The sequence below is a fragment of the Toxotes jaculatrix genome, chromosome 15 (genome assembly GCF_017976425.1).
Source record: "Toxotes jaculatrix isolate fToxJac2 chromosome 15, fToxJac2.pri, whole genome shotgun sequence".
Classification (NCBI taxonomy): domain Eukaryota; kingdom Metazoa; phylum Chordata; class Actinopteri; family Toxotidae; genus Toxotes; species Toxotes jaculatrix.
In genome coordinates, this window is record NC_054408.1 from 12114215 (window position 1) to 12129789 (window position 15575).

Genomic DNA, 15575 nt, shown 5'->3' on the forward strand with positions numbered 1-15575 from the left:
AAAAAAAAATATATATATATATATGAAATATTTCTGCCAACTGATGATTCATTTCTGTTTTCACCACTAAGAAACGATCCTTTGGAACTTACTGAATGGCTGGCTCCGACAGTATCTCACTATCTTCACTGTGTTAGCTATCATTCGCTGAAAGACAGACAGCTATGATCAGCAATAGATATCAGATATCATTAACTGATAAATTAAAGATTTACACCAATTGTTAGAGAACAATGTGCATCTTCAGAGCCTCACCATTTTTTCAAAATTGACCAAGTTGTCAATAAAAGTCTTGTTGCCCTCATGAGTGAATGTCATGTCTGGAAAAAAAATAATGAAGTGCCGTAAGTGATAAAGTTAGAACAAAGGGGGGCATCAGTTAAGCAATTCAACAACAACACAACTACAATGTGCTGGTAGGAATGATGCTACATTAAAAATAAAATAAATGGCTTTGACCTTTGATCAGCAGAGGCATGAAGGGAATAATGGGAGGCTCCAGCTTGGAAACTGTCAGTCGGTACGCTCGGTGGTTCCTGGACGGGTCCTGTGGAAACAGTCACACTGTTCTGATATCTACTGGCACTGTGTTAAATGGATCCATCACTGTCCCGGCTGCTGCTAAACCCACACTCACCAGCTAACAGGGCAGCAATCCTGATGATTTTCTACTCAGTATTTGCTCGTACTAAAAGCAAAACTACTCAAAGATAGACATTTTGAAATGAAAAAGCATGACCAAGGGTACAAAATGAGTTGTTTCTGCTTACCATCAAGTTTTCAAATTCACTGTAAAACTTCTTGAATTTGCTGGGAAGTTTCTGTGAACACAAATGACAGAGGAGGTTAACTTGCAATTAAGATATTAGTCATTTTGAACTGGCACAGTAGACATATACCCACCTCCCAGGTCTGACTCAGCCTGCTCACTGCTGGGTTACTCAGGCCCATAATAATAGCAAAGAAGGTGTTTAGATTCCTGTACTCCTTACAGCTTTGACAGAAAACACGAAAAAGGTGAGACAGAGTAGCAAATAAACAAAACTGCCCTCAGAGTAAAATGAAATATGACACGGAATGAAACGAGGCCCACTCACTGGGCAGCAATCTTGATGAACTTCTTAAGAAGTTGCACCCGCTTGCTGAGCTGAGAACACAGACACATCTCTGAGATCACCCAAAACTGAATTTCATTAAACCTCCTCAGGAACAGATCCAGGTTCACTGTGGTTTTCTTGACATTTTGCCTCCCAAACGTGTGGTGGATGAGTTCAAGCTGAAAGATACAGAAGAAAAACAAAACTGATCTTCTTGTGAATTAAAAAGTAGATCACCAGAATGAAAGCAAACCAATAAAACTTTTATCCATGAAACAGGTCCACAGTTACATGTAATTGTCAACCTTATGGATGGCAGACATACAGTGAGTCATACAGTGAATCAATTATACCTCATGAACACAGTGGAAAAGCTCCCAGTCATAGGAGGTCATGTGGTAAGCCACATCCTTAGAGCTCATCAACTCAAAGCTGGCCAGTGACCCTGTGGAGGGACCCTCCTGCTCTGGTAAAGGGGTCTAGAAAACAGGAAAGACACTGTATTTTATATCTGATAATCATATCAGGAATGAACAAAACACATGATAAAGTCAACAGAAACATAAATGTTCATGGACCAAAATATAGCAAATGTTAAACCGAAGCAGTTGGTCTGGTCTGCTTATGTATGTAGAATAAATATTACAATTGAACTTCACAGAAATACTTGAAAAACTGTTCACTTTCACTGGTTTGCTTAAAAGGTAGGTGGTTGCTAAAGGCCTGGAAGACTTCACAAATTTATATGATCTGAAAAAAAAGTGTCAGGAGCAACAGATTTCAGTGATTTATAGATTTACAGGTGTGGGGCTTCAGTAAATGTACTCGTGAATCAGAGTCTTTATGATGAGAGTGTCATGTGCAGCGTGTGTGTTTTCTGAGAGGCATTAACACACCAAAGAATCCAACTGGTCCCTTCGGCAGGCAAACAGCCGTCCATTTATGCTGAGAGTGGAGAAGACTGAAATGTCGTTGGGCTTGAAGATCACTTTCTCTGTAAAATTAAAACATATAATCATGAGAGCAGCAAGAGAGCAGCTTCTGCTCTGCTTTTGTTTAGTTGACACTGACAAGGCAAGAGCAGGTCATGTGTGGACAAATAAGAACTGCATTAGAGCTCTCTGGCAGAGACAACGAAACATCACTACAGTGAGGAGCAGCCAGCAGCACCAACAGCCTCATGCTGAATGTTAAAAGAAAAACTGAGCTCAGGTTTTTCTTAAGCCGCTTTAAAAGCCATTCTTCAGCACCTACTGTCACAGCCATTCACAGTCAGCAAAGTCACTGCAAAAGGCAGCTCATTTCTCACTTAATCAGCCAGGGATGATTTAGTATAACACCCTGCTTTAGCTCTCCGTTGTGGCTAACACGTAGCTGCCATTTCTCTCACCTCCTGCCGAACTGAGGCTGACCAGGAGCAGGTCCTCCGCTGACCCCAGCTTGTCGGCCACTGCACCGATGACCTCCCTGACCGAGGTGGCAACAGGGACCCTGATTGTGGTGTAGGTATGGTCACAGCAGTAGACTTTGAACAGAACTGAAGACATAAAGAAGAGAAAATATGGGATTGTCGACAAGGGGGAATGAAGGAGCAGTAAAACGACACTGTTTGAACTAATGCACTGGGTTGTAAACTAGGAGTCACAAGATAAATGTGAGGGATCCTGGGGTGATTCATAAGACAGGGAAGAAGAAAAAAAAACAAATCATATTTATATAAAATGTGTTTCTTCCCATTGTTTCCTAAATCAAACAATACACATTAACAGAAATAACCACGTGTCTGATGTGAAAGCAAAAAAAGGTAAAAATAACAATGACTCATTTCCTCTTACTCACAAAGAATACACACATCAAATCTTTCTGCCAACAGAACTGTCTTTGTACCTTCGCGTGGTAATCAGCACAAGGCCTGAGCGACCAGTTTTCAAATATATAAATCACTAATGTGTCAAGCAGTACACATTAATTCAGTTTGTCATCTGGAGCCGATTAGAAGGACAAATGGAAAAGCAAAAAACGCTCAATCCATACGTCTGAGTCTCTGAGTCAAGGAATACAGTTCGAGCTGAAAATATCCGCAGTCACATATCCTGTCCACTACATAGCAGTGGTATTTTCTGCTGCTGCTTTGACATGAGTAACAACACCACCCACGCTGAGGTAAAGACAACGTTAGAAAGAAACATTTCCAATAGTGAATCTAATGTAACAGTGACGCACAATAGCCCTGTGTAGCAACATCACATTTACTGTTGTGTGCACCTTGTATCTTATACTGAACCACGTGGAGACATGACCTTTACTCACTTTCATCAATGCTCTTAATGGGCTGACGTTTCTGAGGCTTCTCATCTCCCATACTGAACTGCCGCAGTAGGATTTTGTGCTGCGACAAAGTTTCAGTTGTTAGTTGAGTTTAGGTTCACAAGCATGCATAACAAACTAGAATCTGTACGTGATCTTTAGTCTCAAAGTAGAGAAGTCAGTGTCATACCTTTTTCTGTGAAACCCTGGCATCTTCAATGCTACAACATTAAATGTAAACAGTTACATAGTACAAATTATCTACCAATATAATGTGGACGGAAAATAGTCACAGTAATTCAGGATACAAAGGGATCAAACACCCCCCACTAACTTACATTCGCTTTACAGTTCTCTCCAGCTCTGTCACCTGATCCCTGAGGGCTTGAATCGTTTTGGCATCATTAGATACCGCCATGAGAAACTCCTGCAAAACACAATTACAGAAGTTTCAGAAGAAGTAATAAAAGAACAAAAAGTAACACTAATTTTCTGCAGTGGATTGATGGAAAATTCCACAGAAACATTTTGTCTCTCTAACATGGATCACAATGGATATAAGCATTTATCTTTGTTTTTTTCTTCTTTGCTCAAGTGTGTAACTGAACGTCAAGACTGGTTGATTGCAGTATTACCTTTATTATTGTCTAGCAAATCTCTGACTGACCCATCTTCAAAATATTCAGTATAAATGACTAATTAATATATCAGGCACCATATATACATTCAGGAGCCCAAAAGTATAAACTAGATTTACAATAGTAAAACATTTAATAAACATGTAAACATTAAATAATTGCAAGTCTTCTATTATATTCTGAGTGTCCAAACCAAAGCACAGAGAAGCCCACGTCTATAATAGCTGCACCTGTGGTTCTGCTTTTTATTTTCATGAGATAAATCTGTTTTATACCCCGGTTACGGAGAATTCTTGATTCTGATTGGCTTACAGGTGTCCATTTATTTCTAGTAACTGACTAAAAAAGATAAAAAGACACATCTGACGCAAGTGTTCCTTCGCTGCTGTAAAGTATGGTGTCATAATAAACTCTAGATAAAAGACAAGTCTGGACAAGTCAATTTGAATATTCAGATTCACTTCAGATTGACACAAACCACACTTTTTGAGTTTGCTGGTTCTCTACCTCCAAATCAAATGCTTTAGTATACTTGTTTATTTTTTTTAACAAATAAATTAAACTAACTTCAATTTCAACATGGGTTTGTCTTCTGACTTGTGTGTTTTTTCTTTTTGCTTATAAATATTTGTTAGCAAAATCTCTTCCACATTAAAGAACAGCAGTAACAGTTCATCATGTTTACAGGCATGTTGATGGATTTATTTACAGTTTCATCCCAGAATCGCCATTTTGATCCTTATCTTGTAGCCTCATGATATGTGTTAGTTTTTCCATTAAGAAGACTTCTGCATAGTCATTGGTCCATTGGGGTCTTCCTTCCTCAGTTCCTTCTAATGAGCTTTTTTTTTTTAACTTGCTACTGATAGTATGTTGATTCTTATTACATTTTATTCAGAGAGATAACAGAGATAAAGCACATTCCTTGTGCGTTGCTACACAACAATATGTGACAGAAAATCTAAAACACAAAAAGATTTCAATAGAAACACTGATTTACCTTCAAGTGATGATCAAACTGTATTGCTATTGCTATTGTTGTGTACGGTGGTTATATAGCACTCATATCTATAGGCTGACCTCTAGAAAGGCCACCGAGACGTCCTCCTCCTGCAGGTGATCTCCGTGTACAGCTGCCCACTGCATCACCAGACGGATCACCCTGCGCTTGTTGTTAAGTGTGTAATCCAGCTTCTCTTGTTCAGAGCCCTGCAAGGCCTGGGCATGGTAGGTTCACAGGAGTTAAAGAGCAAAACGATGTAATTACAGCAAAGCAGACCGTTCTTTTGTTTCCAGTTCCACAGGACCAGAAAAGAACATTACATAACACAGAGTTGAAAGGATATTGGGCCATCAACACCGGACATAGTTGACTGTTTGGAATGAAGACACAGTGCATGAGCACAAAGTCATCTAAGGCTGAGTCTGTGACAAAAAAAGAAAGAGACACTCATGTCAAACACCTGTGATGCCAGAGTAAGAGCAGATAAAAGAGTGTCCAGAGCCATCGGGCCTTCATCCACATGGCCCTCTCTCTGTCACCTCTGCAGGCAAATGAAAACCATATGTATCCACACAAGCGAGAGTAATTAGATCAGCTCTGTGATGTGTGGCTAATTGTAGATGAGAACAAACAGGTCAGTGCAGAGCAGCAGGCGGAGGACAGAGGAGAGAGACGCTGAGGCAGAGAGAGTAGAGGAGAGAATAAATATACTGCATGGAAGAAAACCCTTCATAGTAAATGACCACCATATTGATAGATTATATTAGATGGCACTAATCTGCCATACTGAATGTTTTACGCTGAGCAGTACCTGACTCTGTGAATTGAGAATCCAATCGCATCATTTCAAGGAGGTGCTCCAAAATCTTCTCCGGCGTCCCCGACATTACTTTGTATCTGGAGCAGCACAGAATAGAACACACCCTTCACTAATCAAGAAACACTGGCTCTTAATACTTAATGACACGGCTAGGGTCCTCGACAGATTTGTGTTACTTGAACGTGTGTCTGTGATTGCTTCATTTGACAACAGTCCTATTTACAATCACAGAGTTCTTGGCCAGCTGAAGATTAAGGGGAGTCTGGGCTAAGAGCTGTCAGAGAAGCCAAACACACACACACACAAAAAAAATGTAGGGGCATCTTCTCTCTGAAGGAGAATCAACACAATCCAGCCTTGGTTGTTTTCATTACTCGATAGCGGCATCAGAAGAGGGAGCTACACAAGCAACGTTGTGTCTTCCCCACTCATGGGGGAGAACACAGTCTTGACACTCTCATGTCTGAGGAGCGGAGCTGATTAGAGGGCGACCCTGAACTAGTAATTGTGACTTGCCAGGCCTTCCTTTTCCCCTAAGAGCTAGGCCATCATTACCATTAATGTGTCTCTCTATATTACAGCGACTGCGGTGCAGTGACAGATGCCTCTATTAAGATAACACTCGTTGGCTGCAGTACACAGGATTGCTCTGCGCTTGTGCTGCCTGTACGATCAGGAAACATTTTCATTTGCTGGTCACACTGACTGATGGAGTTCAATATTCTCCAGGAACTTCCAGTGATTATAAGGACAAGGCTGGTGAGATTCTAGTTTTTTTTTCTTACTGTCCACAAACAACCAAGGAAAAGACTAAAACCAACAATCTGAAAATCATATCCAACAAGTGCAATTTTTAATCTTGCCTGAGTAACGTAAAAACTACAGTGCTCAGCTGTCTTAGGAAACTACTGAGCCCCCTTTTTTTTAAACAATGAAACTACACTGCATATTTGCGACCCATTTCTTTAAAGATTGAAGTCTTCAGTAGGAAGAAATAGGATATTGTGGCTGGGTGCCACAGAGAAGCTAACCCTGTGTGTGTGGAATATCACTTTTACATTATATCAGACTGCAAAGATATCTCCAAATATTATGCTTAATACATTCACCTGCAGTTTATCATACCTTGTTTTCTGACTTGAACAGTTGTTAAAGTGTTGCCTAGGACTGTATCTGACATTACAGATTTACACTAATGTATGCAGTACAGTGGTGGGTACATTTACTTGTAATGGGAGGATGAGGCTCCCTGGATGGAGGTTCGACTGCTGCTGAGACTCTTCTCTAACACCAGAACATCCTGACCGTGCTCCTTCAAACGCACCGTGTTGGCCTCCACATCCTTCACAAACACACACAGACACACACACACGCACACGGTGAATACATACAAATTATGTATATTAATGCAAAGATTTGAGACCTGTGCAGACCTGCTAACCCGAACCCTGATGAAGACATGCAATCTGATCAAGACAGTTAAACAAAATGAAACAGCTATGACAATGTTTACAAGACACTGAAAGGTTGTGTATAAGTTCTATCTGACTGTGTTAAGTGACTATGCCTCTTCCACAGCTAAGTCAAAATGGCATGTCATAAACTGAACACACTGCTTACACCATCACACAATCATCTCAAAATTGCACACAGGTTTGACTCTCTGCTCTCTGAACTAGAACTACCCGTAATTTTTCCTACTGCTCTGACAGTAGCATGAGACTGGGCTCTGGTCACAGATGGTTCGTCCAGTGTACCATCAGCACACAACCACAGGAGATTTAAACAAAGTTCCTCACACATTATCAAGTCATTAATTCATTATCAGTCACCAGATGTATGATTCCTTTACAATCTGTACAGAGCCCTCTGTCCCCCACCCTGTAACAATGCAGAAACAACTGCTGTATCCCATCTCATGCAAGAAATTAATGATGGCATCAGAGCTCCCAGATGGAAGTTCTCCACATTACAACAGCTAATTAACCTCAGATCTGCCTTTTATCTTTAGCCTGAAGTAACACAAGCCATTATCAACATATTTCATATTTAGTGGGATGACTGAGCTAATGAGTGTAGAGGGCTGGTGTACTCTCTCAAAGGGTAAATTTATGGCTGCATTGCTGAGTTTTAGCCAACAGAGGGCAATAGCGTGTTTTTGTTTTTTTTTTTTGTACTGTTGCTCTAGTAACATCAATAGATGTTAAACAGAAACTCACTCTCAAAATCCTGTTGAAGTCCTCTTTGTCTACTCTGAGGAAATGACAGTTGTCCTCTCGCAGGACAATGGAAGCAGCGCGGGGGGCGTCATTAACAAGAGCCAGCTTCCCAAAGTCATCTCCTTCATGAAGCGTGCACACAACACCCTGAGGAGCCCAGCATACTGATCACTTACCGAATCAATGCCCTGCTCAGAGCAACATAATCATCTTGATGTTTTCACAATTTGTGTGATTTTATCTGAAGAAAAACCTACTTTTCCATAGATGACAACGTTGACTGAGCCCTTCAGAATAATGTACCATGATGTGCCCTCCTCCCCTTGATTGAACACTGGGAGAGAAAAGAAACCATATCAAAAAAAGAGTTGTCTAATCAAGCCTAATCTGGAATTTGCTGGAAAAATATTGACTCTGTAATGCATTCATGAATTTATGAATCCCACCAATTTCTTTATCAAAATACTTACACACTGTTCCTGCCTTTGCATGGGACTCAAAGATGAGCACTCCTGCCAGTTCTCTCTTTACCTGTGCAAGAGGGGTAAAGAGATTTATAAAGCAGAAAGATCAATTTTAACACATTCTTTTTACTTAGTGGCACAACAGGGACCAATCAAAAAGAGTACAAACACACACTGTTTATATAGGTGCAAAGTTTTACCTTCGAACTAGTCAATACGCCACTGGTGTAAAATAGATTTTCCTGAAACTGAATTTGTGTTATTGTCCATAAAAAAATGTACGCAGTATACAGCTAAACAAAACCTGTTTTTCCATTTGAGTGAATCCCAGCAGTAGCACAAGTCAATGATTTTACCTACAGAACACGTATCCAAACATTTACTGTGGACTGTAGGTGATGATCCAGACTGAGATAAATACCTACATATAGACAGCAGTGTGTGTTTGCATGCTTGCATCTTTTCCTTCACAGTCACCACTCTGCTCTTAAAAATGACAAAGACATCTGAGGAGCTGAGCATGGTTTTTATCACCACAGGAGACACAGACAATTTCAGTATTCACACGGTGACACTTAAAACAGAGAATTTCTACTCACAGTGGTGGATAGATGAGATAAGGCCTTTATATGGAGCAGCTCTTCATAAATTATCTCTAAATCATCTGCTGTTCGTTCAGATGGACTGGAAAACAGGAAATATGTAAACAAACTCATAACAGCACCACGCTGATTCACTTTATGTAATATTGCTTTAGAAATTATGTCTTTAAAGCCCTACTGTTTCCTCAGAATCATCCTCATGTGGGCGTCAGGTCCAATCTGCGAGAGGAGGAGCAGAGTGTCCTGCAGCTCCTCTTGGCTCTCCTGCCTCTCCTCCTCACTGGGCAAAGGGGCATCTTCCTGTTCATCGTCCAGGAAACGGTAGAAGAGATACTTGTCCTGGAAGCTCAGCTCCTGGTCCACTGCGTCACAGCAACACAACACAGTCAGCAGGGCCTCAATTTAAAATCACTGCCTCACATGTGCAGTGTCCATGTGCGCAGACGCAGGAATCACACAGAGTCTCACCGTGGTTGAGAACACCTTCTTCCAGCAGCACCTGCCACATGCCCACAGCCTGAATACGAGAGTGGACGCACGAGCTCTGCTGCATTTGCCAGTCAACCAACTCTGTCCCCACACAACACTGCCTGGGAAACACATAAGTGCACATATGTGCCACCTCTGTATAAATCTTGTATAAATATGAGTTAAATAAAATGAATAAATACTAAGGTTTTACATTCTCAAAACAAACAAAATGTAACCATACTGCTTCAGTCAAAATAATGACAAAAACTAAAAGATCATGTCATTGACCACAATTTTGATCTCGTAATGACAAATAGAACTTTTCAATGTAAGCAATGAAGCCTGCTTATAATAAAGGTACTGATTTTTATAAAAACATACGTGCACACAACTCATATCATATAACAAAGGCATATACCCGAGGTGTCCAAACTGTTCCACAAAGGGCCGTGTGGCTGCAGGTTTTTGTTCCAACCAATCAAGAGCACACAGTTTGCCCAGTCAACTGTCTGAAGACTGAGATCAGTTCATTAGATGAGTCAAGGCTGGTGTGCTGCTGCTTGGTTGGAACAAAAACCTGCAGCCACACGGCCCTTTGTGGAGCAATTTGGACATCTCTGACATATACGATTGTCAGGGACCCCACACACATCCTTTTTTTATGTTGGTATTTTTAGATTGTCCTCATGCATGTGAATGAACAAACTATTTGTAATAAAATGTATTAAAATGTCAACCAACCTATATGTTTTCAGATGGTACTTCCTGTCTCGGATCATGTGAGGCGCCCTGGAGAGGATGGCATTACGGAGAATCTTCCCAGCATGCAAGATCTTCTCCGAGGGCACCTGCACGGTAGAATTCAAGTCAAATCACAGCACAGTAGAGTCCCACTGAGCACCTGCCACATTAACAGGTAATGACTGACCCCCTACATACAGAAGGTGATTGAGTTTACTACCTGAGAAATGCATTTGGGGTGGGGTTTGGCTGGACTTTCAATGAATGACTTCTGCAAAATAAAATGAAACAAAAAATAAGTGGAACTGAAATAAAAGACACCATGGATGACAATGAAACTGAGGCTCGTCTGATGATAGAAAACTCAACATCACAGAAACTGGGTAAAGTTGTGGGTAAATGGTTTGTTGCTGTAGACACAACAGTCCAGTGACTGCCAATAAAAGACACCAGGGAAACAACAACATGTCAGACAAGTCAAGTTAAATAACAGGAGTTTTCCCTCTCACTGTGAGCCACAGGATTTTTTCCTCACTGCTCCTGTGTGACTCACAGTTGACATTATGTGTTTATTAGATGGCAATTTTAATTGAGCTTATGGCTTTCTATATTGCTTCTGTGTTAAAATAATAGTGTGTTCCCGGAGTCCTGACTGACGCATTCAGTTGGTTAAATGGCACACAGATATTGTGCTGTAAGTGTTTTGTTGGTTGGAGTGGGCCGTGGGGTTGTGACATTTAAAATGCATTCTGCATGCATCTGAGGGCAGCGATAACTCATGCATTTATGTGAAGACTTTAAAGCCTCATCATTTATTTACAAGGAAATTAGTCCAGTCAGTAGCCAAAGAAGCCAGGCTTTCATAGATGTTACTGACATATATTACAGTAAATAAAAGCTGTGTTTGTTTGTTACATAACGGGAATGCTATAGAGTTTTTTACAAAACAGAACAATCTTGTATCCATGTTGTGGACTAAACTCTACGTAGGAACAAAGCACAGGGCACCATAAATCCACTGTAGTGCCACGTTATCAACCCAGTGGCCAGGAAACGACAACAGGAGAAAGGTGGGACAGGAACTGTTCTGGATGAAGACAAGAACTCCATTTACCTTGTTTATATTTAGACCAACTTTAAACAAACTTCACATTCCACACTTTTTTCCAGCCTCTGCTGGAGAGGCCAGTAACAGTAAAGAATACTGTTACATCATGCAAAATGGAAGCAATGACAAAATGAGTTATAGCTGAGGTTCAACTCATTGTCGAACTTTTTACTTTGTACAGTTGCACACTCTGCTAAACAGGAACAAGGCCAACAAACCAGCACTGTCTCAACCCCACAGTCCCTCTCCGTCTTTCATAACCAGTGGTAATGCTACATGATATAAAGTTAGTCTTGTACTAAATAATTCATGTGTTTCAGGTTGTCCAGTGTTATTTACCTTATTCTGATGTTTGGAGACAGACAGACAGTTGTTGCTTATGTTCTCTTTGTCAGGCATTCCTGGGTGGGAAGAACAGAAGATATGTTACAATATACTGGGTAAACCTCCTCTATCTACCCTCAGAAAAATGTATGAGAGAAACCCTGCAGGGCCACATGTTAAAAAAAAAAAAGTCTCAGTCTTAAAACTCAAGATTCAGTACTGAGCAATTCATCCCACCAAATAAGCTGTCCTGTAGCACTGGGTTACGGGTGTTTCTCTACAGAGATAAAAAAAAAAGGAAACCAATAAAGAAATACTACCAGTGTTTATATGTGTGTGTCCTGTATGTATGTATGTGACAGTCCTGTAGAGGGTTTGTTAGAGGGGTGGGGTTATTTCTCAGTGTTTGGAGCTTTAAGCTTGTACTGTACTGCTCCCCTCCAGGACAAATAGCCTAATCAGTCATGGCTGCTCAGTCACAACTGTATCTGCAGGAAAAAAAAAAAAAAACTCAGCTATTCTTAGACATGCTTCTCCGAATGCTGATACCACAAAAGAGATACAGAATGCACATAATACAGAGAAAGTTAAACACAGCTAGAAATGTAACGTTACACTTGTGGCTATACATCAAGGAACAAAAGTACACAATCTATATCACTTTAACTTTGTTGACAATGCTCTGAGTAATTCCAGGTTATTTTTGCAAAGGTTCTTTGCTATAAGATTTTTCTATTGTTTACTTAATGTTGCATAATGTGTGTTAGCATTGAGACCACCTGACCACTAGGCCAACAACATCCTTCAGGGAAAACATTAAAAGCAAAGGCACTTACAAATAATTGTGTTGTTCCAATAGGGGCGCCAGATCAGCAAATGCTCACACGGATCATTCTGAGAAAAGCACTGGCAAGCAACCTATATAACAGAAGCACCTATATGTGGTGCTAAGGATAGTATGAATTCTTTTTGCTGGGGGAAAAGATTTATTTGTAACTGCTGGAACACTTTTGTAAAGGAATATTGTCATCTTCTTGCACACTCTTAGAATGTATTTCTATTTATATGCCATGCATCTGTATAGAATTTGTGCTTGTTTTTTGTTGCACTGAGAAGTTAACACAGCTGTCCATCATTTTATTTGTGAAGCTGTCATGCTGCTGCATGTGACATCATGCCACTCATTCAAGTGTCACACCAATTCTGCCATTAGTAGGGATGTAGCGTACAGTAAGAATGTGAGAGGTGAATCCAACATTAGTCTTACAAAAATCAAAAGTGAAGAAAAGTCCTTTTGGTCTGAATATTTCAAGAACTGAAAGATAAGTGGTTTCACTGCAGCTGATAACTTGTGACAAACAAGTGTAGTTTAAAAGCTGTTCAGGTAGAGTAGTACTGAGTGCATGACTGAAGTGAACGAAACAATGCAGATTTTAAAAGCATCTACCTGTTAATACAAAAGTGCTGTAAAAGCCTAGTGTTTTTGTGACTAAGAAAACTATTTAAAACATGTTTAATTCATTTGACTCAGCTGCTACAGTTACAAAACCACTAAGCTGCTGTGCATGTACTATACAGCAAAGTGCATCAGCCACCAGCTGCTTGATGCTCGTGTGACTTCTATTTTGGCGTATTCATGTATTGAGTGCATACTGTAAATCCCCTAAGTACTGTACTGTATGTTGCAGAAATACTCAGAGCGCTGCTGTTACTGTACCGCTCCAAAGCACATGACAGTGATGAATTCTGAAGCAGACACATCCACTTTTAAAAGCAGCCCAAAACACAAATATCAGTTAATCAAATCCTAAGTTTACAATAAGTGGGGATTCAGACTGTGACTTGTGTAAAAGCTGACTTTGTTTGCAACATAAAATAGAGAAACATTTTTCTGAAAATGTGTTAATCATTTATGAACTATCCTTAAAAATAAACACTATCGCTAACACTATACTGTAAAACCCACTGCCAGTAAACCAGCAGGCTCTGGATTCTCTCCCTGCACACTGCTGTTCATCATTTTTATGGTACATGACTTTGAAGCAAGTTAAGTGCTCTGTTTAAGCAAAGCTAAGTCAATATTGAGTTAACTTGCAACAGAAAAGCATAAATAAAAGTTTCAGCCTTTATCACAATGCAAGAAGATAAAGAAGGGTCAGACAGTGATGGAGTTAGGCAGATAAAACTATTATTACATATTGTACAAAAGAAGAATCTATGTTGTACTACACTGAATAGTATCTGCACATAAGCCTTAAAATAAATTTCACTCATTTTAAAATTTCATAATATGTCTCTAAGGTTATTTGTAAAGCAATAATATCTAATGGGCACATCATACAGATTTGAGGTACTTTAACTCTTACTAACTTTAATTTTTTTTTGAGTTGTAATGATATAAAATAATACGTAAATCTAACTTGGAGCCTAAACTTAAACTTAAGGAACTCTTCTGTATTTTACAGTCAAATATTTTGTTGAAAATCATTCTGGAGTCAAATATAATTCAAAGTTCATAAACATTTTTAATTTTTTCAAATCTACCACAGCCTGTCCTATGTGGAGTTTAACACAGGTAACAATGACTAAAATGTAATGTAAGTCTAAACCACTCAGAAATGTAAACAGTGGTGCAGGACTACTTACTGTCAGCACTGCAACCACTTTCCATCACACCATAGGGTGGGGCGAGGAGTCCAGCCATGCACTGATGATATTTCTACAAAAATAAAGAAAATACAAGCACAAGCCAGACATAGCGATTAATAGCTGACAAGAAAATATCTAGATATTCTTACTGTACTAGATCGACTCCACCAATAAGCAGTTTACTATAATAGTACAGATAAGTCTGTTACCTTAAAACAGAGGTGTCCAAACTGTTCCACAAAGGGCCGTGTGGCTGCAGGTTTTTGTTCCAACCAATGAAGAGCACACAGTTGGACCAATCAACTGTGTGAAGACTGAGATCAGTTGATTAAATGAGTCAAGTCTGGTGTGCTGCTGCTGGGTTGGAACAAAAACCTGCAGCCACACGGCCCTTTGTGGAACAGTTTGGACATCTCTGCCTTAAAAGATGCAAAGACACATAATATGGAACTGAAACATCCACGGTTCATTTCTGACTGGGAGTCTTTGTGTGTTATTTCTCTCTGTCTCTTCCAACAAGAAAAAAAACACCCTTCTGTCATCATTTGCCTATGGGATGTGAGGACGTGAGGACAAGAAGAAAGTCATTGTGGGTTTGGGGTCTTTGATATTTCGTCCTCATTAGTCCTAACACGCAAATCTAAGTCTGGTTCAGTGAGAAATAATCACAAAGGAGGGGGGAACAAGACAAGCCGTTATTGATTTATTGCGAAGACTGTGAAAATGTAAAGGTAAAACAGCTCAGTTATTAAGGACAAACATTTGGTGTGCATTAAATATAACCACAATTCTAATTCTCAATTTTAGTTTTTAATCCTTGTTTGAAAATGTTTTATATTTTTTATATTTATATTTTTTACCTTGTCATGCAGATTACATATTTCCATTTGTCAAGGCAGTACTTACTCCCTCATGTTGTGCGAGCTGCAGAGAGCCACAGCGCAAACAGAGCATAACAGTACAACTGTATCTGTCTTATACCATCACTGTGCCCTGCAGCATCACATACGTTATGTAATGAACATCATACTGCGCCCATGCTCTCATATAAATGTCATGTTTTTGTTCATGACACTGGTGCACAAGGAGGTCAATTCAACTGTAACCAATGAGCCATAAAGAAATGTTGCCT

The 15575-nt window shown here is 39.8% G+C and overlaps 1 protein-coding gene across 7 annotated transcripts in view; it reads right to left on the reverse strand.

The window, feature by feature from the left end:
• Positions 1-15575, reverse strand: part of rapgef4a (Rap guanine nucleotide exchange factor 4a) — a 30559-nt gene that overhangs the window by 1248 nt on the left and 13736 nt on the right. For 4 of the 7 annotated variants that reach the window (XM_041056446.1, XM_041056447.1, XM_041056449.1 and 1 more), the window contains 26 exons: positions 14441-14513; positions 11810-11871; positions 10583-10633; positions 10363-10469; positions 9619-9740; positions 9329-9512; positions 9148-9232; positions 8555-8615; positions 8342-8418; positions 8085-8231; positions 7092-7207; positions 5857-5942; positions 5389-5467; positions 5123-5273; positions 3743-3831; positions 3595-3625; positions 3408-3486; positions 2488-2634; positions 1994-2091; positions 1451-1576; positions 1098-1276; positions 904-994; positions 771-821; positions 460-547; positions 256-320; positions 93-147 (listed from right to left, as the gene is read on the reverse strand). In XM_041056446.1, the coding sequence (XP_040912380.1) occupies positions 93-147; positions 256-320; positions 460-547; positions 771-821; positions 904-994; positions 1098-1276; positions 1451-1576; positions 1994-2091; positions 2488-2634; positions 3408-3486; positions 3595-3625; positions 3743-3831; positions 5123-5273; positions 5389-5467; positions 5857-5942; positions 7092-7207; positions 8085-8231; positions 8342-8418; positions 8555-8615; positions 9148-9232; positions 9329-9512; positions 9619-9740; positions 10363-10469; positions 10583-10633; positions 11810-11871; positions 14441-14513 (2500 nt within the window). Of the gene's footprint in view, positions 1-92; positions 148-255; positions 321-459; positions 548-770; positions 822-903; positions 995-1097; positions 1277-1450; positions 1577-1993; positions 2092-2487; positions 2635-3407; positions 3487-3594; positions 3626-3742; positions 3832-5122; positions 5274-5388; positions 5468-5856; positions 5943-7091; positions 7208-8084; positions 8232-8341; positions 8419-8554; positions 8616-9147; positions 9233-9328; positions 9513-9618; positions 9741-10362; positions 10470-10582; positions 10634-11809; positions 14514-15575 lie in introns of all 7 variants that reach the window. The other 3 variants (XM_041056452.1, XM_041056451.1, XM_041056450.1) reach the window with 3 other exon arrangements.